Source organism: Lepisosteus platostomus, chromosome 6 (genome assembly GCF_059453375.1).
Source record: "Lepisosteus platostomus isolate fLepPlt1 chromosome 6, fLepPlt1.hap1, whole genome shotgun sequence".
Classification (NCBI taxonomy): Eukaryota; Metazoa; Chordata; class Actinopteri; order Semionotiformes; family Lepisosteidae; genus Lepisosteus; species Lepisosteus platostomus.
The window spans coordinates 2518815-2542512 of record NC_142616.1 but is presented as its reverse complement, the minus strand read 5'-3'; the positions used below and the strand labels follow the sequence as shown (position 1 = coordinate 2542512).

The 23698-nt window shown below is 51.0% G+C and overlaps 4 protein-coding genes across 7 annotated transcripts in view; 2 read left to right on the top strand and 2 right to left on the bottom strand.

Moving 5' to 3' along the window:
* Window positions 1-966: 966 nt before the first annotated feature.
* LOC148659595 (uncharacterized) lies at window positions 967-6712 on the bottom strand. 4 transcript variants are annotated; one of them, XM_088637381.1, is made up of 5 exons: window positions 6494-6701; window positions 4459-4536; window positions 4240-4353; window positions 4001-4075; window positions 967-1437 (listed from the first exon to the last, which is right to left on the bottom strand). In XM_088637381.1, the coding sequence occupies exons 1-5, from the start codon at window positions 6561-6563 to the stop codon at window positions 1016-1018; spliced, it is 759 nt and encodes a 252-aa protein (XP_088493507.1). In that variant the 5' UTR covers window positions 6564-6701; the 3' UTR covers window positions 967-1015. The 4 variants fall into 4 exon arrangements, with proteins under 4 accessions (XP_088493507.1, XP_088493505.1, XP_088493508.1 ...); XM_088637379.1 differs by having other exon boundaries at window positions 4240-4536; window positions 6494-6707; XM_088637382.1 differs by lacking the exon at window positions 4001-4075 and having other exon boundaries at window positions 6494-6705.
* On the top strand, window positions 4412-9605 carry LOC148659594 (uncharacterized). Its single transcript, XM_088637373.1, has 2 exons — window positions 4412-4552; window positions 8479-9605. The coding sequence occupies exon 2, from the start codon at window positions 8539-8541 to the stop codon at window positions 9439-9441; it is 903 nt and encodes a 300-aa protein (XP_088493499.1). The 5' UTR covers window positions 4412-4552; window positions 8479-8538; the 3' UTR covers window positions 9442-9605.
* A 179-nt stretch (window positions 9606-9784) lies between these two features.
* On the bottom strand, window positions 9785-18897 carry LOC148659593 (uncharacterized). The gene is made up of 2 exons (XM_088637395.1): window positions 18289-18897; window positions 9785-11216 (listed from the first exon to the last, which is right to left on the bottom strand). The coding sequence occupies exons 1-2, from the start codon at window positions 18822-18824 to the stop codon at window positions 11147-11149; spliced, it is 606 nt and encodes a 201-aa protein (XP_088493521.1). The 5' UTR covers window positions 18825-18897; the 3' UTR covers window positions 9785-11146.
* The window catches only part of LOC148659592 (uncharacterized), a 19514-nt gene continuing 14417 nt past the window's right edge, over window positions 18602-23698 (top strand). The window contains exons 1-3 of the mRNA XM_088637394.1: window positions 18602-18739; window positions 21656-21979; window positions 23373-23650. Of these exons, the coding sequence (XP_088493520.1) occupies window positions 21730-21979; window positions 23373-23650 (528 nt within the window). The 5' untranslated portion in view covers window positions 18602-18739; window positions 21656-21729. The remainder of the gene's footprint in view (window positions 18740-21655; window positions 21980-23372; window positions 23651-23698) is intronic.

Sequence of the window (23698 nt, the reverse complement as noted above, 5' to 3'; positions counted from 1 at the left end):
GTGTCCTGGACAAATTCCCCCCTGGTCTTTACCCATCATGGCCTCCTAATAACCCCCCTCTCTGAACTGGCTCCATCACTCTGCTCTCCTCCCCACTGAGAGCTGGTGTGTGGGGAGAGGACTGGTGCATCATCCAGGTGGGGGGACACACTGGTGGGGGTGGAGGGGATCCCCCTGACCTGTAAAGCGCTTTGAGTGGAGGGTCCAGAAAAGCACTATAGAAGTGTAAGCAATTAATTAATTAATTAATAAGATTTAAATCCGTTCTGGACAGCAGGGTAATTGCTCGGGGGAAAAGCGCACCTTACCGACTTACATTAATTAATAATTAATTAATGTAAGTCGGTAAGGTGCGCTTTTCCCCAGAGCAATTACCCTGCTGTCCAGAACGGAGTTAAATCACCCCCCTGCGTGTTCCTCACTATCGTCACCACTAATCGGAGGCCGGTCATCGGTGAGGACTTCTGTGTGGCTCTGCAAGAGCTCCGAGATGTGGTTTAAAAAAAAAAATCTCTCCGGCGTCTCCGGCGCGAGAACAAGGGTTTGTTGAACCCACCCGAAGCCAAACGCAGCTGTCCAAAATCATCCGCCCCGCCGACTGGGGGTCCCTCCGATACGCCCTGGACTCCCTGTGGACAGCGCCTGCAGCCTGTACATACGAGCTCTTCTGTCAAGATGAGCAGAACGAAGTTCATCATGGCGCTCTGTCGCGCTGAAAATTCTGATAAGACCTGTAATAACTGCGTATACGCCCCAGGGAAACGAAGGGGTCTCTATTCGCGCCGCCGCCAACCTTCATCACAACCTTCATCGCAACCGGTTCTCGGTCTTCAGAGTTACTGCCGTCCGGTTCTGCTGCAGCACCCCTGACCGCTCAGTTCTCTACCGCCAACGCATTCTCACGGTGCTCAGGTCGAGCACCCGAGGCCTCCCTCTGGGTCTCCGACGTCTCAACAGACACGCGGCTGCCGGTTCGATTCTTTTATTAACGCACCAACGCTCGAGGTCGGTCTTTTCACCCGCTCGGTGAGCGATCACTGGGGATCTCCACCAGTGCACCACGAATCAGCGTAGCCAGCTCGTGAAGTCCTGATTTTACCGCGGGATCCTCTGTGGAGATGATGTCCAAGAGGCTCGCGGTGAAAGACTGGACCGCTTGAGGGAACAAGAAGCGGACACTTGCGAAGACTGCTCTCTGGTTCTCTAGAACTCGCCTCTTCTGCTCCGCAGTAGTGCACAGCCTGGACATTAACTGTAAGAAGTGCTGCAGTGAGTCCAGCACCCCCCACGAACCCAAGTGTCCAGTGGCGCCGTGATCCCTCTGCGGAGGCCTGGCGCGTGTGGCTCCGGTCAGCCTCCGAGGGGCCGTCCTCGACGCCCCCCCCGCCCGGGGGCCCGGCGCCGCCGCCACACTCTTCTCCCCGCCCGCCGATGCAGCTGCAGTGCGAATCCAAAGAAGAGACTTTTTTAGCACCGCGTCCAGGCGCCATCTCTCACAACCAGAACACGCCACCTCTCACAACCAGAACGCGCCACCTCTCGCAACCAGAACACGCCACCTCTCGCAACCAGAACACGCCGCCTCTCACAACCAGAACACGCCATCTCTCACAACCAGAACACGCCATCTCCCACAACCAGAACACGCCATCTCTCACAACCAGAACACGCCGCCTCTCACAACCAGAACGCGCCACCTCTCGCAACCAGAACGCGCCACCTCTCGCAACCAGAACGCGCCACCTCTCGCAACCAGAACACGCCACCTCTCGCAACCAGAACACGCCGCCTCTCGCAACCAGAACACGCCGCCTCTCGCAACCAGAACACGCCGCCTCTCGCAACCAGAACACGCCGCCTCTCGCAACCAGAACGCGCCACCTCTCGCAACCAGAACGCGCCACCTCTCGCAACCAGAACGCGCCACCTCTCGCAACCAGAACGCGCCACCTCTCGCAACCAGAACGCGCCGCCTCTCGCAACCAGAACACGCCGCCTCTCGCAACCAGAACACGCCGCCTCTCGCAACCAGAACGCGCCGCCTCTCGCAACCAGAACGCGCCGCCTCTCGCAACCAGAACGCGCCGCCTCTCGCAACCAGAACGCGCCACCTCTCGCAACCAGAACGCGCCACCTCTCGCAACCAGAACGCGCCACCTCTCGCAACCAGAACGCGCCACCTCTCGCAACCAGAACGCGCCGCCTCTCGCAACCAGAACGCGCCGCCTCTCGCAACCAGAACGCGCCGCCTCTCACAACCAGAACACGGCGCCTCTCGCAACCAGAACACGCCGCCTCTCACAACCAGAACACGCCACCTCCCACAACCAGAACACGCCGCCTCCCACAACCAGAACACGCCGCCTCCCACAACCAGAACACGCCGCCTCTCACAAGCAGAACACGCCGCCTCTCACAATCACAACCAGAACACGCCACCTCTCGCAACCAGAACACGGCGCCTCTCGCAACCAGAACACGCCACCTCTCGCAACCAGAACACGCCGCCTCTCGCAATCACAACCAGAACACGCCACCTCTCGCAACCAGAACACGGCGCCTCTCGCAACCAGAACACGGCGCCTCTCGCAACCAGAACGCGGCGCCTCTCGCAACCAGAACGCGGCGCCTCTCGCAACCAGAACGCGCCGCCTCTCGCAACCAGAACGCGCCGCCTCTCGCAACCAGAACGCGCCGCCTCTCGCAACCAGAACGCGCCGCCTCTCGCAACCAGAACGCGCCGCCTCTCGCAACCAGAACACGCCGCCTCTCTCAACCAGAACACGCCGCCTCTCGCAACCAGAACACGCCGCCTCTCGCAACCAGAACACGCCGCCTCTCGCAACCAGAACACGCCGCCTCTCGCAACCAGAACGCGCCGCCTCTCGCAACCAGAACGCGCCGCCTCTCGCAACCAGAACGCGCCGCCTCTCGCAACCAGAACGCGCCGCCTCTCGCAACCAGAACGCGCCGCCTCTCGCAACCAGAACACGCCATCTCTCGCAACCAGAACGCGCCGCCTCTCGCAACCAGAACGCGCCGCCTCTCGCAACCAGAACGCGCCGCCTCTCGCAACCAGAACGCGCCGCCTCTCGCAACCAGAACGCGCCATCTCCCACAACCAGAACACGCCGCCTCTCGCAACCAGAACACGCCGCCTCTCACAACCAGAACACGCCGCCTCTCGCAACCAGAACACGCCGCCTCTCGCAACCAGAACGCGCCGCCTCTCGCAACCAGAACACGCCACCTCTCACAACCAGAACACGCCGCCTCTCGCAACCAGAACGCGCCGCCTCTCGCAACCAGAACGCGCCGCCTCTCGCAACCAGAACACGCCATCTCTCACAACCAGAACACGCCGCCTCTCGCAACCAGAACGCGCCGCCTCTCGCAACCAGAACACGCCATCTCTCACAACCAGAACGCGCCATCTCTCACAACCAGAACGCGCCATCTCTCACAACCAGAACGCGCCATCTCTCACAACCAGAACGCGCCGCCTCTCGCAACCAGAACGCGCCGCCTCTCGCAACCAGAACGCGCCGCCTCTCGCAACCAGAACGTGCCGCCTCTCAAAACCAGAACATAAAAATAAAAAGACTTTTCAGCACACCAACCAATCTAAACCGGCGAAATCAGAAGATGACGTGAACTAGGATGAAAACGCCAGGCGCGTGGCGCTGCCTTACACAGAGGGTTGCGGGAGAATGCAACAAGCTACCCGGCCGTGTTGATGTGGTACGCACTGGTTTCCTTCAGGAGGGTGATGGCGCTACTGGGACAGGCGGTGGGGTTAACGGCATATGGACCAGTCGGTCTGAACTGTGAACGTGAGGTCTTAAAGGCTAAGCAGTTTTAAAAATAAGACTTTTTAACACCCCGGAACGTCAAAGTAGGAGAACTCGGCTCTTTCAGCGAGAGGACATCCTAACGGAAGAGGGCTCTGCCGCAGCACGCGGCTCTCGCCGCTTCCGGACGGCGCGGGACGGACACTGACCCCCGGGCGCCGATCTGACCCGTCTGGAGCTCGCCGTCCCGGTCGGTCCTGGTTTCGGGTTTGAAGGTTCGGGTTCTGCACGGGGGGGGTGGAAATGCCATTAGAGAGAGGCCTCAACACCCCCGCAAACTGCCCAAAAATAGAAAACTCGCGTTCATTAGTTATAGACCCCTTTAAACGCGCGTGTTAAAAGACTGTGGCGCAGACAGTCCCGAACCGACACCGACACCGACACCTACCCCCCGGCGAGCTGGCGGGGACATCCGGCTGGGGCTCCGCGAGGCTTTGAGGGGGGGTCGTGAGGCACAAGCGAGGTCTTTTCAACGCGTGACGACCCGTTCCCTCGCCAGCGCCTGTGGAACAGAAACACGCGTGTGTCGACGTGGGGAAGGCGGCCGGGGGCCTTTGAGACGCACACGGCCGGAGAGGGGAACCGAGACACGGTCGGGGTGACTCACCGGCGTCGCCCGGCCCTGCGGGACCGGCCCTTTTCCCAGCTGTCGGACCCGCGGCCGGCGCTGCTGTTTTCCGTGCATCTGATGGGACACAGGGGTGAGTTTCCCGAAAACGATGAATCCTAGAGACTAACGAGCAACTTTACGATGTACGTACGTAACGTACGAGCTACAATTTCGTGCGTTTCCCCAGACCCCTGTGAATCGATCCTTTAGCGAGCGAGTAGAGTCCTTCTGTGTGAACCCGCCCCTGAAGCCTCACAGGTCGATTGACAATCAATCGATTGACAATACTGTCATTATAGGGGGTCGGTTCACTGTGGTCCTTCAGTGGGATGAAATAAAGTTGTGAAAAGGAATATGAAGCAAACATGACTTCATAATTTAACAACCACTTAAGCGAAAGCGTATAGACAGGCACACAATGGGACCCTAATTGTTTCTAAGAGAAAAGAAAATCAAGGACCGTAAAAGAGAACCAAGTTGAGCCGTGTGGACAGTGTCCGATTCCTGCACCACGTCTTGGGTTTCAAGCCGGATTTTTTTGGCGCGCTGCCATCGTTAAGAATCACAGCGGTTCATGAGAAAATACTGTTGTTGTTTTTGAACATAAAACGGCATTCGAACTTGAAATATCGTATCGACCGCGGGTTTGGGTACGGAATGGAGCAGGCGTGGGACTCAGGAATGGGGCTGAACAACACGGGTATTAACTCGAATCGGGAAAGGTAGACACACAGGGACAGGGGTTTCAGCGCTGCACCTTCACTAACACACACACACACCTGAAGGGAAGAGACTGTATCCCAGCCTCCCTCTCACTATACACAGTCCGGTCGTCCCCAGGTGCTCTTCTCAGCCCGCCCTGCGTGGCGCTACATTGTAATACATGTTCCATGTTTCACCTTCTTCATGGAATTTAAATACAATTTAAACCCCACCCCAAAAGTACTAAAAGAGGGAGTATTATTAAAACATTTGACTTATGAATAGGAAATTTACCCAAGATGACTAATAAATTCATTACTGTAGAAATAAATGTTCTTTTTTCAATTTTCCTCTTACATAGTACAACAAAATATTAAAAATCCTTACTATAAACTCTTAGTAGTCTATATTTCCAGAGAATTCCCCTGCCGTGAAGTGACTGTGCTCTGTCTGGGATCTCTGGCGCTCAGGGTGGGCAGGAGGAGGCCAGTTTAAGAAGCACTTAGTGATGAACGAGCGGGTCGGGGAGCACGTAGATGACGGAGGATTTAACGTGCTACTTCAGTTACGATGGGTTTGGGGAAACACCCGTCAATTAACGATCGATCGATCTTAAGAGCGAGTTTGCGATGTTCTTGGCGCTACGATGCTCTCGGGAAACTCACCCCGGGATGGATACGCGCAGTGACGGCCATTGTGCCCGTGACTGCGCGTATCCATCCCGGGGTGAGATATCGTTTAAAATCATTCATAAGTTTTATCCAGTGAAATTAGTACTCTTTAAATTTAAGCATGAGCAGGATGATCGGTGTGTTTTTTGTCGGGCGGAAAAGGAATCTTTGGTGCATTTATTTGTTAGGTGTCGGTTTGTGAAGTTGTTTTGGACGGATTTACAGAGTTTTGTTTGCAGGCAGTTAAAGGTGTTTTTTAGATTGAAGGATTTTGACATTTTATTGTACTGTTTAGTAGAAAATTTGGAAAAAGAGCATTTATTTAGAGTCAATTTATTAATCATTCTTGGTAAATTTCACATCCATAAATCCAAATGGTCTAATACTCCTCCCCTTTTTAGTTCTTTTGAGGTGGAGCTGAAACATTATTTAAATTCTATTAAAAATGTGAGATATAATAAAGCACGGAAAACATATGATATATGTAAAAAATATAATTGAATCATATAACTTACCTATTACCTCTGGCGGTTAACTGTTTATTTTTCTGTTTGTGTTTGTTCTCTTGTACCTAATTTGATACTCTGATTGTATTTGTATTTGTAAATTCTTTACACATTTAATAAAAAAATCTTTAAAGAAAAAAAAGATATACATACCCGAGGAATGTGGGAAGTCGTCAGAAAACCAGGCGTCTTCAGACTGTTCAGTGTGATCGGGGCGATCCATTCTGACCAGCTAGTCGAGAGACGGGGACCGCAGCCGGCAGCTCAGTGTTCTGATACAGTACGTCACCGCCCCCGATAGACATCCTCCTCTGAGAAACACGCCCCCCTCTCCTCCCCGTAGCCTTTAATCTGAGGTGTCATGGGGTGGGCACGTGTTGGGCTGTAGAAATTATTTTAAGGAACATTTTCAGAAAACGTTTTAGAAAAGACCGCTATAATGTTCAAATCTATATTATTTTAAGACACACACCTGTATCTGCCTAAATTTCATAGCTGTTAAAACGTGGTGCAAATGTGGCCCGGTGTCTGTGATTGATTCAGCAGGAGACCTCTCTGAATATTATTAAGAACAATGTTGTTTTTTTTTAATGAACGGTATCGCTATAAGAAAATGTATCCGTTCTTTATAGCGACGTGTTCACAAACCTTCCTTGACGTTTTGAGGGTTTTATTTTTCCGCAATGCGCAGTGAAGAACATTTTACATTTTGCGTTAAATACATGTGGTGATTATAAATGAGAAAACGTGACATTAATATAAACCTAAAATGTATATACCCAACAGCATTTAAAACCAAAGAAAAACTATGACTCCTACATCCGTCCGTTTCTTACCGCTGTAAATTGTACCCGCTTTGAATTTTAAACCTTTATGAACTTTCGCTATGAGGTCAATTTTAGCACCCCTCCCCCAGGACTTCGGATGTCTAATTGATCGCCTGTGTTTGCCAAATAAAACCATAAATTGTCTCTGCATTCCAGAGCCTTGAACTGTCGCGACACCGACTCCCGGAGATCTCTATTACACGATTTTAAACTTTTAGACCAGTCCGTTAAAATATCAAGAACACCACCACATCATTTGTGTCACACTTTTGAAAAGCTGTCGCGAACGTGTTATTAAAAATAAGCTATCTGTGTCTTACTACATTATTTTAAAACTTTAAGACCAAACCACGCGTGTTAAAGTTTTTTTCTGCGCAAACACAACGTTTGTTGCATGTTAATACTTCTAAAGGTTAAAGACTTTCAGGCGCACGGTGCGCGGAAATTCATTCCACACTTTTAAAAAAAGCTGTCGCGAATGTGTTATTAAAAATAAGCTAACTGTGTCTCATGACAGGATTTTATAACTTTACGCGTGTCAAAAGAGTTTCTACGAAAAACATTTCTGCGCAAACACAGCTTTTGTGTTTGTGTTGTGTGTTAATACTTTTGAAGTTTAAAGACTTGAAAGACTTCTCGCTCTCGATAAGACGCATGTGGCGTTCTGAAACAGCACAACCTACAACAGCCCTGAAACGTCTCAGCCTGTGTTTGGGTTCTGTCCCAGGGGAACAATGTTCTGGACTAAGCTGCAGACTTCTATTAAAAAAGAGGCCAATACTGATATTTGTTTTGATGAAAAAGATGTTATGTTCAGTTTCAGCCCCATCGATAATACTATTACAATTTCGTTTGTAATAAATGTAATGATTACAAGGGCACGTTATTATATGCACACAATGACGTGGTCTGGGAAGAGCCCTTTGTCTGAGCATTTTAAACTGGAAGTGAGGGGGGTATTTGCAGACTATTTCGAAGTGTAAACAGCGGTGCGGACATTCAGTTTATGTCATTCGTGTCATCGTTTCTCCTAACTTGAATTGACGTGGTCATATGTACCCCTGACGGTCTTTTTGTCTCGAATTGTTATACGTATTCTTCTTCCTGCACCATTTCACCAACTTCCACCCGTCCCTCAAATATACGGTTAACATATCTTCCACCACTCTTCCGGTTCTAGACATCCACTTGTCCATCAACCACCCCCGACTGTCCACCTCAGTTTATTACAAACCCACGGACTCACACAGCTACCTCCTGTCCAGCTCATTTCACCCCAACCACACTAAAAACTCTCTTCCCTTTTCACAGTTCCTTAGGTCACGACGACTATGCAGCGACGACATCGACTTCGAGACCCAAGCCCTCGAAATGTGCTCCTTTTTCATCAACAGAGGATACCCCAGCAGTGTGATTGACAGGGCCCTCGCCCGAGCCAAAAACACCCCCCGGACCATCAACCCGATCAGGAACTCCCGCCGTAACAACCGCATTCCCTTGGTGCTTCCCTACCACCCTAACACACTTCCTATCCCCAGGACCATTAACCAGAATTTTTCCATCCTACAGGATGATCCCTCCATTGGGGCCCTCTTTTCTGATCGCCCCATCATCTCATATCGCCGACCACCTAATCTGCGTAACCTCCTTGTCCACAGCTCCCTTGACCGCCCTCAGAAACCATCCACACCAGGCACTTTCCCCTGCAACAGAGCTCGCTGTATCACCTGCAAGTACACAGCCACCACCACACTCATTCAAGGCCTCTCAGGACAATTCCGCATCACCCAGAGGGCATCTTGTACCTCCAGCAGCCTTATTCACTGGATCTCTCGCAGTAAATGCCCAGCCATCTACATTGGAGAAACAGGAAGGAGACTCGGAGACCGCTTCAGAGAACACGACAGGGCTGTGAAGATTAAAGATCTCTCCAAGCCCATTGTTTCTCATTTCACCTCTGACGGCCACGACCACTCTAATCTCTCCGCCTGTGTTCTCAAAGACGGTTTTCCCAACTCATACATCAGAAAGACCACCGAAACCAAAATTATCCTGCAGCTAGGATCACACACTCTCCCTTCCCTTAACGACAGACTACTGTTCTCCATTCATTGGAAGTTTCATTTCACACCTCTCTGCACCCATTCTGACTTCACACCTCTTGATTGGCCTCTCTTTCTGTCCCCTGCTCCCGACTCTCACTCCTCCTCCCTCCCAACCTTTGTTCTCCTGCTACTTTACCTTTGCCTACTGCCCTGTCTCTCTCACACCTGAAGAAGACTCCACGGCTGAAACGTTGTGTTCTCCTTCTTCTTTTTTTCAGCATGGAATAAACCTACTACTTGTTCCTTTGTACTCTTGTTTGTGTTGTCATTTGTGTTCTTTTGTGAAGCATCAATAAAAATAAATAAATAAAACGCCACAGCCCATTGAAAAAATGTCTGGAGTTGTGTAGCGCGGTTACACCATCTGCTCACGCTCTGAAACGCCCCGGCTCGACACTGCACTGTGAAACAAATCCCGCAGAAGTTACGGTACAAAACTGGCAGCTGTGGTTGCCAGAAAACAGTACTTGTGTAAAAGACATTTTGTGAATTTAACAAGACACCCCGAACTGTTCTGAAAAGCAAATACACTTTTTATTTAAATACCACAAGCATAGTAAATACACACTTGGGACAACAACATTCTTCTCCTTAAAACAGCAGTAGAAGAATGTCCTCTATGTTGGCCTCAAATTGCAGAACGAGCATTTGGAATAATTACAATCTTGACCAGAATGCAACACATTTAACACCCTGAACAAGACAGCACACCAATCTCCTAACGGAGTGGATTCATCATGAACCAAATGCTTGGAAAGCATAAACATACAGCTTTTTACAATCTCAGATGCACAAAACGAAACTTCCTGTAGGAACACTTAAATGTATAAATTGAAAGGACATGAAAAGCATAACCATATGACCATTATCTTTCTCAGATATAAACATAAAATACAATTTAAAAAAAATGCTGATAATTTACTCCATTCAAGATGTACAAAACCTTCTTTCTTCATCGGAAGAGAAATTAACATTTTGTTAGGATTGATCTCCAACCTCCAATGCAAGTGAATGGCCATCAGTTTGTAATCATCCAAAAGGCTCCTCTAGGCAGTATCAAAATAATCCACACAGGTCCAGTCGAGCAGTGAACGTCTTCTAACATGAATCAATACATTTGTGTGAGAAATAAAATTACTCAAACTTTATTAACTAGAAATGTGCTCAATGAAAACACTGATGTCTCACGTCTTCGACTGGCTGGTGTGATTAAGTAGGATTCAGCTACTGACGTTTTCCCTGTTTGTCTTTGTTTCACACATCACTCCAGAAGATGCTCATTGGTGGGCTGAAATGTGGAAATGTGGGGATTATTTTGATACTGCCTAAAGGAGCCTTTTGGACGGTCCAAATCTGATGCCCATTCACTTGCACTGGAGGTGCGAGATCATTCCTGAAAAACTGTTCATTTTTGTTCTGATGAAGTAAGAAAGTTGTGTATATTCTGGATGGCCTGTGGGTGAGTAAATCATCAGTCATTTAAATAGGAGTGAACTACTCTTTTAACACACTCTAGAAATTCCTTCTTTTTCCAACAGAAGGTTAAACAAGGAAATCCAAGATTTCTTTTTTTGTAGAGACAGTGTAAAAACATCTAAATATTATTGAAAAGTGAGATTTTATTTTAGGTACACACAATGTTTTGTTGGCTGCTCAAAATCATGCTGCTGGTATAGTACCACACGCACCGTAAGTACAAAACAGTATTTAAGCCCAAAAATAGCTTTCTAAAAAATCCAGATAACACAAAGTTGTAAAGCATTATCAGTGCCAATGTGATCTTCAGACATCTGTCAAAAAAGGTTTTGTCCGGCCTTAATCTGCTCTCCATTCCTGATCAGCAAGGTCAGCTATGAGTGTAATGACTCAGGGGTTCACTGGGAGCTGGTTTTTTTCCTTGATTCAACGTTGGTGCCCTTCTCTGGGTCAATGCTGAAGAAGCACCTTAAAAAGAGAATTTAATGACTGAATTTGTTGCTCACAAATATACACTGATGGAAGGGTTAGTTCACCAAAAAATGAAAATTCTGTCATTTACTCACCCTCAAGTTGTTCCAAACCTGTATGAGTTTCTTTCTTCTGTTGAACATAAAAGACATTTCAAAGAATGTGGGTAACCAAACCGTTACTGGTGCCCATTGGAAAATGTCTGGTTACCCATATTTTTCAAAATATCTTCTTTTGTGTTCAGCAGAAGAAATTCATACAGGTTTGGAACCACTTGAGGGTGTTGTAACAGAACGAATAAGGTTCTTGATCCCGAGATGAAGTAAAACAGATGAGTTTATTGCATGCAAGGAACAATAAAGCCGAAGTCTTGTTTCCCGCAAGAAACAACAAAACCGAAGTATTGTTCAACGTACTGGTACCAACTTTTGGGTTATATAGTGTCTTCTTCTCCGTTTCTGACGTCACTCGGTCTGATGGTAAAGAGGGGGGTTCATGGTATTTGGCCAGTTTACGATGTTCTGGACAAATGGTCAGTTTAAGATTACACCCAGGGGGGTTCCTAGCTGGCATCTGCAATCCTTATCAGTGAACCCCCTTTCCTGCCATAAACCCCAGCTTGTGACTTAGAAGTCTAAACCCCCTACAGAAAGGATTAAATTCAAACCCCCGTCTTCACATCTTTCTTCAAGGGTCAGTAAATAATGACAGAATTTTCATTTTTGGGTGAACTATACCTTTAACCACAACAAACCTTTTGTGTACTCTTTAGAGAGTACCACTGTAAAGGAAGTCAACTATTAGTCAACTTTTATGGAAATCAGCATTGCAACATTCTTTAAAATATATCGTTTGTGATCTGCAGAAGTCAGTCAGAATGGATTTCGAATGTCACTATTTTCTCACCATCTAGTCAATGTTCCATTTTTGGGTGAACATCTAAACAATTTCTGTAACACTTTACAATAAGCTATCATTTGTTAACATTAGTTAACTACTTTAGTTAAAGAACAGACAGTGAGCCTGTCTCTCAATAATAATAATACAGTGTGTGATCTCCTGTCCCAGCCTGAGGAACAGACAGTGAGCCTGTCTCTCAATAATAATAATACAGTGTGTGATCTCCTGTCCCAGCCTGAGGAACAGACAGTGAGCCCGTCTCTCAATAATAATAATACAGTGTGTGATCTCCTGTCCCAGCCTGAGGAACAGACAGTGAGCCCGTCTCTCAATAATAATAATACAGTGTGTGATCTCCTGTCCCAGCCTGAGGAACAGTGAGCCTGTCTCTCAATAATAATAATAATACAGTGTGTGATCTCCTGTCCCAGCCTGAGGAACAGACAGTGAGCCTGTCTCTCAATAATAATAATACAGTGTGTGATCTTCTGTCCCAGCCTGAGGAACAGACAGTGAGCCCGTCTCTCAATAATAATAATACAGTGTGTGATCTCCTGTCCCAGCCTGAGGAACAGTGAGCCTGTCTCTCAATAATAATAATACAGTGTGTGATCTCCTGTCCCAGCCTGAGGAACAGACAGTGAGCCTGTCTCTCAATAATAATAATACAGTGTGTGATCTCCTGTCCCAGCCTGAGGAACAGACAGTGAGCCCGTCTCTCAATAATAATAATAATACAGTGTGTGATCTCCTGTCCCAGCCTGAGGAACAGACAGTGAGCCCGTCTCTCAATAATAATAATACAGTGTGTGATCTCCTGTCCCAGCCTGAGGAACAGAGAGTGAGCCCGTCTCTCAATAATAATAATACAGTGTGTGATCTCCTGTCCCAGCCTGAGGAACAGTGAGCCTGTCTCTCAATAATAATAATAATACAGTGTGTGATCTCCTGTCCCAGCCTGAGGAACAGACAGTGAGCCTGTCTCTCAATAATAATAATACAGTGTGTGATCTCCTGTCCCAGCCTGAGGAACAGACAGTGAGCCTGTCTCTCAATATTAATAATACAGTGTGTGATCTCCTGTCCCAGCCTGAGGAACAGACAGTGAGCCCGTCTCTCAATAATAATAATGCAGTGTGTGACCTCCTGTCCCAGCCTGAGGAACAGACAGTGAGCCCGTCTCTCAATAATAATAATACAGTGTGTGATCTCCTGTCCCAGCCTGAGGAACAGACAGTGAGCCCGTCTCTCAATAATAATAATACAGTGTGTGATCTCCTGTCCCAGCCTGAGGAACAGACAGTGAGCCCGTCTCTCAATAATAATAATACAGTGTGTGATCTCCTGTCCCAGCCTGAGGAACAGACAGTGAGCCCGTCTCTCAATAATAATAATACAGTGTGTGATCTCCTGTCCCAGCCTGAGGAACAGACAGTGAGCCCGTCTCTCAATAATAATAATACAGTGTGTGATCTCCTGTCCCAGCCTGAGGAACAGTGAGCCTGTCTCTCAATAATAATAATACAGTGTGTGATCTCCTGTCCCAGCCTGAGGAACAGACAGTGAGCCTGTCTCTCAATAATAATAATACAGTGTGTGATCTCCTGTCCCAGCCTGAGGAACAGACAGTGAGCCCGTCTCTCAATAATAATAATACAGTGTGTGATCTCCTGTCCCAGCCTGAGGAACAGACAGTGAGCCCGTCTCTCAATAATAATAATACAGTGTGTGATCTCCTGTCCCAGCCTGAGGAACAGACAGTGAGCCCGTCTCTCAATAATAATAATACAGTGTGTGATCTCCTGTCCCAGCCTGAGGAACAGTGAGCCTGTCTCTCAATAATAATAATACAGTGTGTGATCTCCTGTCCCAGCCTGAGGAACAGACAGTGAGCCCGTCTCTCAATAATAATAATACAGTGTGTGATCTCCTGTCCCAGCCTGAGGAACAGTGAGCCTGTCTCTCAATAATAATAATACAGTGTGTGATCTCCTGTCCCAGCCTGAGGAACAGACAGTGAGCCTGTCTCTCAATAATAATAATAATAATAATAATAATAATAATAATAATAATAATAATAATAATAATAATAATAATGTCTGCTCCTCAGACTGGGACAGGAGATCACACACTGTATTATTATGGCCAGCAGCCATATCACCCTGCAACTCACAACTGGTAACCCACTGAGGCTCAGCGGGTGTGAGCCTGGTCAGTACCTGGAGGGGAGACTCCTGGGAAAGCTGAGGTTGCTGCTGGAAGAGGTGTTAGTGGGGCCAGCAGGGGGCGCTCACCCTGCGCTCTGTGTGGGTCCTAATGCCCCAGTATAGTGACGGGGACACTATACTGTAAACAGGCACCGTCCTTCGGATGAGACGTAAAACCGAGGTCCTGACTCTCTGTGGTCATTAACAATCCCAGGGCATTGAGTTAGATTAGTTCTGAACTGGGATTAGTGTTAGTGTTAAAATTACTGTCCTGCGGCTATAGGGCTTCAGAAACAAGACACAACAGTCCAATGCCAAACTTCAGCACTAGGTGGCAGCACAGCGCTATTGTACAAAGTTCAGTGCTTTCGTGTCAGTGTAGGGGGACCGCTGCGTGAGTGTAGGGGGACTGCAGTGTGAGTGCGTGAGGACCGCTGTGTGTGTGTGTGAGGACCGCTGTGTGAGTGTAGGGGGACCGCTGCGTGAGTGTAGGGGGACCGCTGCGTGAGTGTAGGGGGACCGCTGCGTGAGTGTAGGGGGACTGCTGTGTGAGTGTAGGGGGACCGCTGTGTGAGTGTAGGGGGACCGCTGTGTGTGAGTGTATGAGGACCGCTGTGTGAGTGTATGAGGACCGCTGTGTGAGTGTATGAGGACCGCTGTGTGAGTGTATGGGGACTGCTGTGTGAGTGCGTGAGGACCGCTGTGTGAGTGTAGGGGGACCGCTGTGTCAGTGTATGAGGACCGCTGTGTGAGTGTATGGGGACCGCTGTGTGAGTGTATGGGGACTGCTGTGTGAGTGTATGGGGACTGCTGTGTCAGTGTAGGGGGACCGCTGTGTGAGTGTATGGGGACTGCTGTGTGAGTGTATGGGGACCGCTGTGTGAGTGTAGGGGGACCGCTGTGTGAGTGTAGGGGGACCGCTGTGTGAGTGTATGAGGACCGCTGTGTCAGTGTAGGAGGACCGCTGTGTGAGTGTATGAGGACCGCTGTGTGAGTGTATGGGGACCGCTGTGTGAGTGTATGGGGACCGCTGTGTGTGTGTATGAGGACCGCTGTGTGAGTGTAGGGGGACCGCTGTGTGAGTGTATGAGGACCGCTGTGTGAGTGTAGGAGGACCGCTGTGTGTCAGTGTAGGAGGACCGCTGTGTGAGTGTATGGGGACCGCTGTGTGAGTGTATGGGGACCGCTGTGTGTGTGTATGGGGACCGCTGTGTGTGTGTATGGGGACCGCTGTGTGAGTGTATGGGGACCGCTGTGTGTGTGTATGGGGACCGCTGTGTGAGTGTATGAGGACCGCTGTGTGAGTGTATGAGGACCGCTGTGTGAGTGTATGGGGACCGCTGTGTCAGTGTATGAGGACCGCTGTGTCAGTGTATGGGGACCGCTGTGTGAGTGTATGGGGACCGCTGTGTGAGTGTATGGGGACCGCTGTGTGTGTGTATGGGGACCGCTGTGTGAGTGTATGGGGACCGCTGTGTGTGTGTATGGGGACCGCTGTGTCAGTGTATGAGGACCGCTGTGTCAGTGTATGAGGACCGCTGTGTGAGTGTATGGGGACCGCTGTGTGAGTGTATGGGGACCGCTGTGTCAGTGTATGAGGACCGCTGTGTGAGTGTATGGGGACCGCTGTGTGAGTGTATGAGGACCGCTGTGTGAGTGTATGGGGACCGCTGTGTGAGTGTAGGGGGACCGCTGTGTGAGTGTATGGGGACCGCTGTGTGAGTGTATGGGGACCGCTGTGTCAGTGTATGGGGACCGCTGTGTGAGTGTATGAGGACCGCTGTGTCAGTGTATGAGGACCGCTGTGTGTGTGTATGAGGACCGCTGTGTGTCAGTGTAGGGGGACCGCTGTGTCAGTGTATGAGGACCGCTGTGTGAGTGTATGGGGACCGCTGTGTAAGTGTATGAGGACCGCTGTGTGAGTGTAGGGGGACCGCTGTGTCAGTGTATGAGGACCGCTGTGTGTGAGTGTATGAGGACCGCTGTGTCAGTGTATGGGGACCGCTGTGTCAGTGTATGGGGACCGCTGTGTGTCAGTGTATGAGGACCGCTGTGTGAGTGTATGGGGACTGCTGTGTAAGTGTATGAGGACCGCTGTGTGAGTGTAGGGGGACCGCTGTGTCAGTGTGTGAGGACCGCTGTGTCAGTGTATGAGGACCGCTGTGTGTCAGTGTAGGGGGACCGCTGCGTGAGTGTATGAGGACCGCTGTGTGAGTGTATGAGGACCGCTGTGTCAGTGTATGAGGACCGCTGCGTCAGTGTAGGAGGACCGCTGCGTGAGTGTAGGAGGACCGCTGCGTGAGTGTATGAGGACCGCTGTGTGTGTGTATGAGGACCGCTGTGTGAGTGTAGGAGGACCGCTGTGTGAGTGTATGAGGACCGCTGTGTCAGTGTATGAGGACCGCTGTGTGTCAGTGTAGGGGGACCGCTGCGTGAGTGTATGGGGACCGCTGCGTGAGTGTATGGGGACCGCTGTGTGAGTGTAGGGGGACCGCTGCGTGAGTGTAGGAGGACCGCTGTGTGTCAGTGTAGGGGGACCGCTGCGTGAGTGTAGGAGGACCGCTGTGTCAGTGTAGGAGGACCGCTGCGTGAGTGTATGAGGACCGCTGTGTCAGTGTAGGAGGACTGCTGTGTGAGTGTATGAGGACCGCTGTGTCAGTGTATGAGGACCGCTGTGTGAGTGTATGAGGACCGCTGCGTCAGTGTATGAGGACTGCTGCGTGAGTGTATGAGGACCGCTGTGTCAGTGTATGAGGACCGCTGCGTGAGTGTATGAGGACCGCTGCGTCAGTGTATGAGGACCGCTGCGTCAGTGTATGAGGACCGCTGTGTCAGTGTAGGAGGACCGCTGTGTGAGTGTATGAGGACTGCTGTGTGTCAGTGTAGGAGGACCGCTGTGTGAGTGTATGGGGACTGCTGTGTGAGTGTATGGGGACCGCTGTGTCAGTGTATGGGGACCGCTGTGTGAGTGTATGGGGACCGCTGTGTGAGTGTATGGGGACCGCTGTGTCAGTGTATGGGGACCGCTGTGTGTGTGTATGAGGACCGCTGTGTGAGTGTATGAGGACCGCTGTGTGTGTGTATGAGGACTGCTGTGTGTCAGTGTAGGGGGACTGCTGTGTCAGTGTATAGGGACTGCTGTGTCAGCAGGTGTGTGCTCTGGACATGATACAGACTGACTGACGCACACCTGGACAGAGAGAGAGAGAGAGAGAGAGAGAGACAGGCAGACAATCAGGCAGACAGACAGGCAAACAGACAGACAGACAGGCAGGCAGACAGACAAGCACACAGACAGACAGAGAAGCAGGCAAGCGGACAGGCGGACAGACAGACAAGCAGGCAACAAGCAGGCAGGCAGACAGACAGACAGACGGGCAGGCAGACAGGCAGGCAGAGAGGCAGACAAGCAGACAGACAGGCAGGCAGGCAGACAAGCAGGCAGGCAGGCAGGCAGAGAAGCAGGCAAGCGGGCAGGCGGACAGGCAGACAGGCAGGCAGACAGGCAGACAGGCAGACAAGCAGACAGACAGGCAGGCAGGCAGATAAGCAGGCAGGCAGACAAGCAGGCAGATAAGCAGGCAGGCAGGCAGACAGAGAAGCAGGCAGACAGACAGATAGACAGACAGGGAGGCAGGGAGACAGACAAGCTGGCAGGCAGGCTGGCAGTCAGACAGGCGGACAGACAGGCAGGTAGGGAGACAGGCGGACAGACAGGCAGACAGACAGGCAGACAGATTGGTGGTTAGACAGGTGTTGGTCTGATGGACAGGGAGAAAACACAGAGAAACTGAGTGACAGAGAGGGGACTCAGGATGAGGCGCACAGACTGATGGAGAGTCTGACGGACTGACAGAGAGAGATCGATACATCGGCGGGGTCAGATCTGATCGACTGATCGATTGATCGATCGCGACAGGAAGACAGAGAGCGAGGCTGATTAGGCGGCGCAGTCGACGGACCGGCGGGAGATCAAATGGATCGATCGATCGATCCCGATCGGCTGCCGGAGCCCGGGAGCGGGCGGCTCCGAGGCGGTGTCGCTGTAGCAGCACAACCGAACCGCCGGGACCGGAGCCGGAACCTCGGAGCGCTCCTCTCCCTCTCTCGCGCGCCGCCGCCGCCGCCGCCTCCTCCTCCTTTCGCGCGCAGGTCCGCTCCGTTCCCGTGCTGTCTCGCCCCCCCCTCCTTCCTCCTCCTCCTCCTCCTCCTTCGCAGGCTCACAGACAGAGAGACAGACAGGCAGACAGGCAGACAGGCTGTGCCGAGCTCCATCGCCGGACGACAGCGCAGCCGCGACCCAGCCGGACCGGGACCCGACCCGAGTGGTCCAGTTTGCGAGGCGCGGCGGGGATGTCGTGTTCTGACGTGTTCTGAAACGCTGGTTCCGGACGGACTGCGGATCGGCCACAGGCGAGTCCCTGTCCTCCTCGTTCTGATCCGATCGCGTTTCTTTCATTCGTGCTGTAATAACGATGCGAATATTCCGGTAGTTCATCTTCTAGCTCTTTGTGTCTGTGGGGTGTGTGCGTGTGTGGGGGTGTGTGTGTGTGTAAATGTGGAGGGTGTGTGCGTATGTGGGGGTGTGTGTGATATATGTGGGGGTGTGTGTGTGTAAATGTGGAGGGTGTGTGCGTATGTGGGGTTTGTGTGTGTGTAAAGGTGGGGTGTGTGTTTGTGTGTGTGTGTATGTGGGGTGTATGTGTGTGTAAATGTGGAGTTTGTGTTTGTATGTGGGGTGTGTGTGTAAATGTGGGTGTGTGTGTGTTTGTGTAAATGTGTGGTGTGTGTGTGTGTGTGTGTGGGGGGTGTACATGTGGTGTGTGTGTGTGTTTGTGTGTGTGTGTTTGTGTGTGTGTGTGTGGGTGGGGGGGGGGGGTGTACATGCGGTGTGTGTGTGTGTGTGTGTGTGTGTGTGTTTGTGTGTGTGTGTGGGGGGTGTACATGCGGTGTGTGTGTGTGTGTGTGTGTGTGTGTGTGTGTGTGTGTGTGTGTGTGTGTGTGTGTGTGTGTGTTTGTGTGTGTGTGTGGGGGGTGTACATGCGGTGTGTGTGTGTGTTCCTGTGGGAATGATTGCCTGTCTGCAGTTTCTCTGGACATGAGCATGAACCAGACGCAGCTCGTTTTCACTGCTGTTGCACGACTGGGTGTGTCCACTTGGTAGGAGCACGTGTCTCGTCTGCACCCCGTCTCGGACAGACTGACCGCTGGACACACTGACCGCTGGACACACAGACTGACTGACACACTGTCCGCTGGACACACAGACTGACTGACACACTGACCGCTGGACACACAGACTGACCGACAGACTGACAGACTGCTGGACAGACGGGTGTACAAACACAGACTGAGAGACTGGCTGACAGACACAAACTGACATACACACAGGGACACACAGACTGACGGAGACACAGACACACAGACACATAGGCTGACAGACTGACACACACACACACACACACAAACACACAGACACACAGGCACACAGACACACAGACACACAGACTGACTGATAGACTGACAGACTGACAGACTGACAGACACACATACACACACACACAGACGCACAGACTGACAGACACACAGACACTGAGACGCACAGATTGACAGACACACAGACACTGAGACGCACAGACACAGACACAGACACACAGGATGACAGGTTTATAAGAGGCTCATGCTGAACTTGGATATAAACAGAGTTACAGGCGTTTGGGTGACTGGTGATGGATTATTGTGCTGTAAAAACTCCTCTGAGAATTACTACTCCATCCCTCTCTCTCTCTCCCCCTCTCTCTCCCCTCTCTCTCCTCTCTCTCCCCTCTCTCTCCCCCTCTCTCTCCCCCTCTCTCTCCTCTCTCTCCCCCCTCTCTCCTCTCCCGCCCTCTCGCCTCTCTCTCCCCCTCTCGCCTCTCTCTCCCCCTCTCGCCTCTCTCTCCTCTCTCTCCCTCAGACCATCTGTCTCCCTCTTCCTCCATATGTCTCCTTTCTACTCTTATTTCTCACACCTCTCTCTCTCAGTGCAGTGTTAATGTACTGGAGTGTCCAGTCAGTGTGTCTGTATGAACCCCTCTCTCTCTCAGTGCAGTGTTAATGTACTGGAGTGTCCAGTCAGTGTGTCTGTATTAACCCCTCTCTCTCTCAGTGCAGTGTTAATGTACTGGAGTGTCCAGTCAGTGTGTCTGTATGAACCCCTCTCTCTCTCAGTGCAGTGTTAATGTACTGGAGTGTCCAGTCAGTGTGTCTGTATTAACCCCTCTCTCTCTCAGTGCAGTGTTAATGTACTGGAGTGTCCAGTCAGTGTGTGTGTATTAACCCCTCTCTCTCTCAGTGCAGTGTTAATGTACTGGAGTGTCCAGTCAGTGTGTCTGTATTAACCCCTCTCTCTCTCTCAGTGCAGTGTTAATGTACTGGAGTGTCCAGTCAGTGTGTCTGTATTAACCCCTCTCTCTCTCAGTGCAGTGTTAATGTACTGGAGTGTCCAGTCAGTATGTCTGTATTAACCCCTCTCTCTCTCTCAGTGCAGTGTTAATGTACTGGAGTGTCCAGTCAGCGTGTCTGTATTAACCCCTCTCTCTCTCAGTGCGGTGTTAATGTACTGGAGTGTCCAGTCAGTGTGTCTGTATTAACCCCTCTCTCTCTCAGTGCGGTGTTAATGTACTGGAGTGTCCAGTCAGTGTGTCTGTATTAACCCCTCTCTCTCTCAGTGCAGTGTTAATGTACTGGAGTGTCCAGTCAGTGTGTCTGTATGAACCCCTCTCTCTCTCTCAGTGCAGTGTTAATGTACTGGAGTGTCAGTCAGTGTGTGTGTATTAACCCCTCTCTCTCTCAGTGCAGTGTAAATGTACTGGAGTGTCCAGTCAGTGTGTCTGTATTAACCCCTCTCTCTCTCAGTGCAGTGTTAATGTACTGGAGTGTCCAGTCAGTGTGTCTGTATGAACCCCTCTCTCTCTCAGTGCAGTGTTAATGTACTGGAGTGTCAGTCAGTGTGTGTGTATTAACCCCTCTCTCTCTCAGTGCAGTGTAAATGTACTGGAGTGTCCAGTCAGTGTGTCTGTATTAACCCCTCTCTCTCTCAGTGCAGTGTTAATGTACTGGAGTGTCCAGTCAGTGTGTCTGTATTAACCCCTCTCTCTCTCAGTGCAGTGTTAATGTACTGGAGTGTCCAGTCAGCGTGTGTGTTTTAACCCTGCAGAACACTGAAATGAATGGCCGTGAGACAAAATAAATCGTTATCGTGTCTCCCTCTGCCTGTTGTCTGTAGTGCACTACACACTAATCACTCTGTCCTTCTCTTCTCCGCCATCTTTCTGTCCCCCTGTCCAGGCTGGGATCTGGGACAGAGGAGAGAGAGAGATTAGGTATCTAAAGGCAAACCTCTGAAGACACAACAGCTCGAGATGGCTTTAAATACGGAGAGTGGGCAGCCGGCCCTGGAGCAGAACAGCGCCCCCACAGTGGCGGAGGAGCAACAGCAGGACACCCGGGAGGAGGCGGAGCCCCAGCCGGCGCCGGCCGCTGACCCCGCCCCCGCCTCCCAGACGGCCGCGGCCGAGCCCGCCCCCTGCCCGAGCCCCGCCTCTCCGGGCGCCGGCCCCGCCCAGCCCGAGCAGGAAGTGGTCGTGGTGAACGAGAAGAAAATCGAAAACGGTCAGTGGTGGGCGCTGTCCTCCCCCCCCCAACCCCACCGCCGTCGAACTCAGGGCCCGGGGAGGGAGGGGAGCCGGAGCCTATCCCAGCATGCAATGGGGAGAAGAGGGGGTTCATACGCCCTGGACGAACACGCACAGAGACACAAACACCCCCCCCAAACCGCGGCGAGCTTACTGGTCAGCATGTCCGGGGCACCCAGACAAAACCCAAACCAACACGGGAGAACGCGCAAACTCCCCACAGACAGCACCCCAGGCCCGTGATCCGATCTGGGGCGCGAGCCCTGCGAGACAGGACTGCTGGCCACCGCCGCACACTGCCTCGCTGGGCTTTTCCAGTAATGAGTTCATTACAGCTGACTGATTCCCCGATTTCCTTGCTCTGTTAGTGTCATGGCAACTCTGAGCACTGTAATTTGCAGTCAGTGTGTGTGTATTAACCCCTCTCTCTCTCAGTGCAGTGTTAATGTACTGGAGTGTCCAGTCAGTGTGTCTGTATTAACCCCTCTCTCTCTCAGTGCAGTGTTAATGTACTGGAGTGTCCAGTCAGTGTGTCTGTATTAACCCCTCTCTCTCTCAGTGCAGTGTTAATGTACTGGAGTGTCCAGTCAGTGTGTGTGTATTAACCCCTCTCTCTCTCAGTGCAGTGTTAATGTACTGGAGTGTCCAGTCAGTGTGTGTGTATTAACCCCTCTCTCTCTCAGTGCAGTGTTAATGTACTGGAGTGTCCAGTCAGTGTGTCTGTATTAACCCCTCTCTCTCAGTGCAGTGTTAATGTACTGGAGTGTCCAGTCAGTGTGTGTGTATTAACCCCTCTCTCTCTCAGTGCAGTGTTAATGTACTGGAGTGTCCAGTCAGTGTGTGTATTAACCCCCCTCTCTCTCTCAGTGCAGTGTTAATGTACTGGAGTGTCCAGTCAGTGTGTCTGTATTAACCCCCCTCTCTCTCTCAGTGCAGTGTTAATGTACTGGAGTGTCCAGTCAGGGTGTGTGTATTAACCCCTCTCTCTCAGTGCAGTGTTAATGTACTGGAGTGTCCAGTCAGTGTGTGTATTAACCCCCCTCTCTCTCTCAGTGCAGTGTTAATGTACTGGAGTGTCCAGTCAGGGTGTGTGTATTAACCCCTCTCTCTCTCAGTGCAGTGTTAATGTACTGGAGTGTCCAGTCAGGGTGTGTGTATTAACCCCTCTCTCTCTCAGTGCAGTGTTAATGTACTGGAGTGTCCAGTCAGTGTGTGTGTGTATTAACCCCCCTCTCTCTCTCAGTGCAGTGTTAATGTACTGGAGTGTCCAGTCAGTGTGTGTGTATTAACCCCTCTCTCTCTCTCAGTGCAGTGTTAATGTACTGGAGTGTCAGTCAGTGTGTGTGTATTAACCCCTCTCTCTCTCTCAGGTAATGGTGTCCCGGAGATGCCCCATGCCACCCCAGACATGAAGCGCTGTATGCGAGAGTCGAATGGCCGGCCTCGCGGGGGCAGTCGTTCCGGCTCTGTGAGTCACCTGTCGGGGGGTCCCGGCTCCCCTCGGCCCAGCCTGTCCCGCCAGCCCAGCACGGCCACCAGCAGCGCTCAGGATGGCGAGAAGCCCCGAGACTTCCTCATCCCGGCCATCCTGTCCTGCTTCTGCCCTGTCTGGCCCATCAACATTGTGGGGTTTGTCTACTCCGTGATGGTGAGATTTTATTTCACTACACAATGTCTTACTCCATTTCTCTCTCAG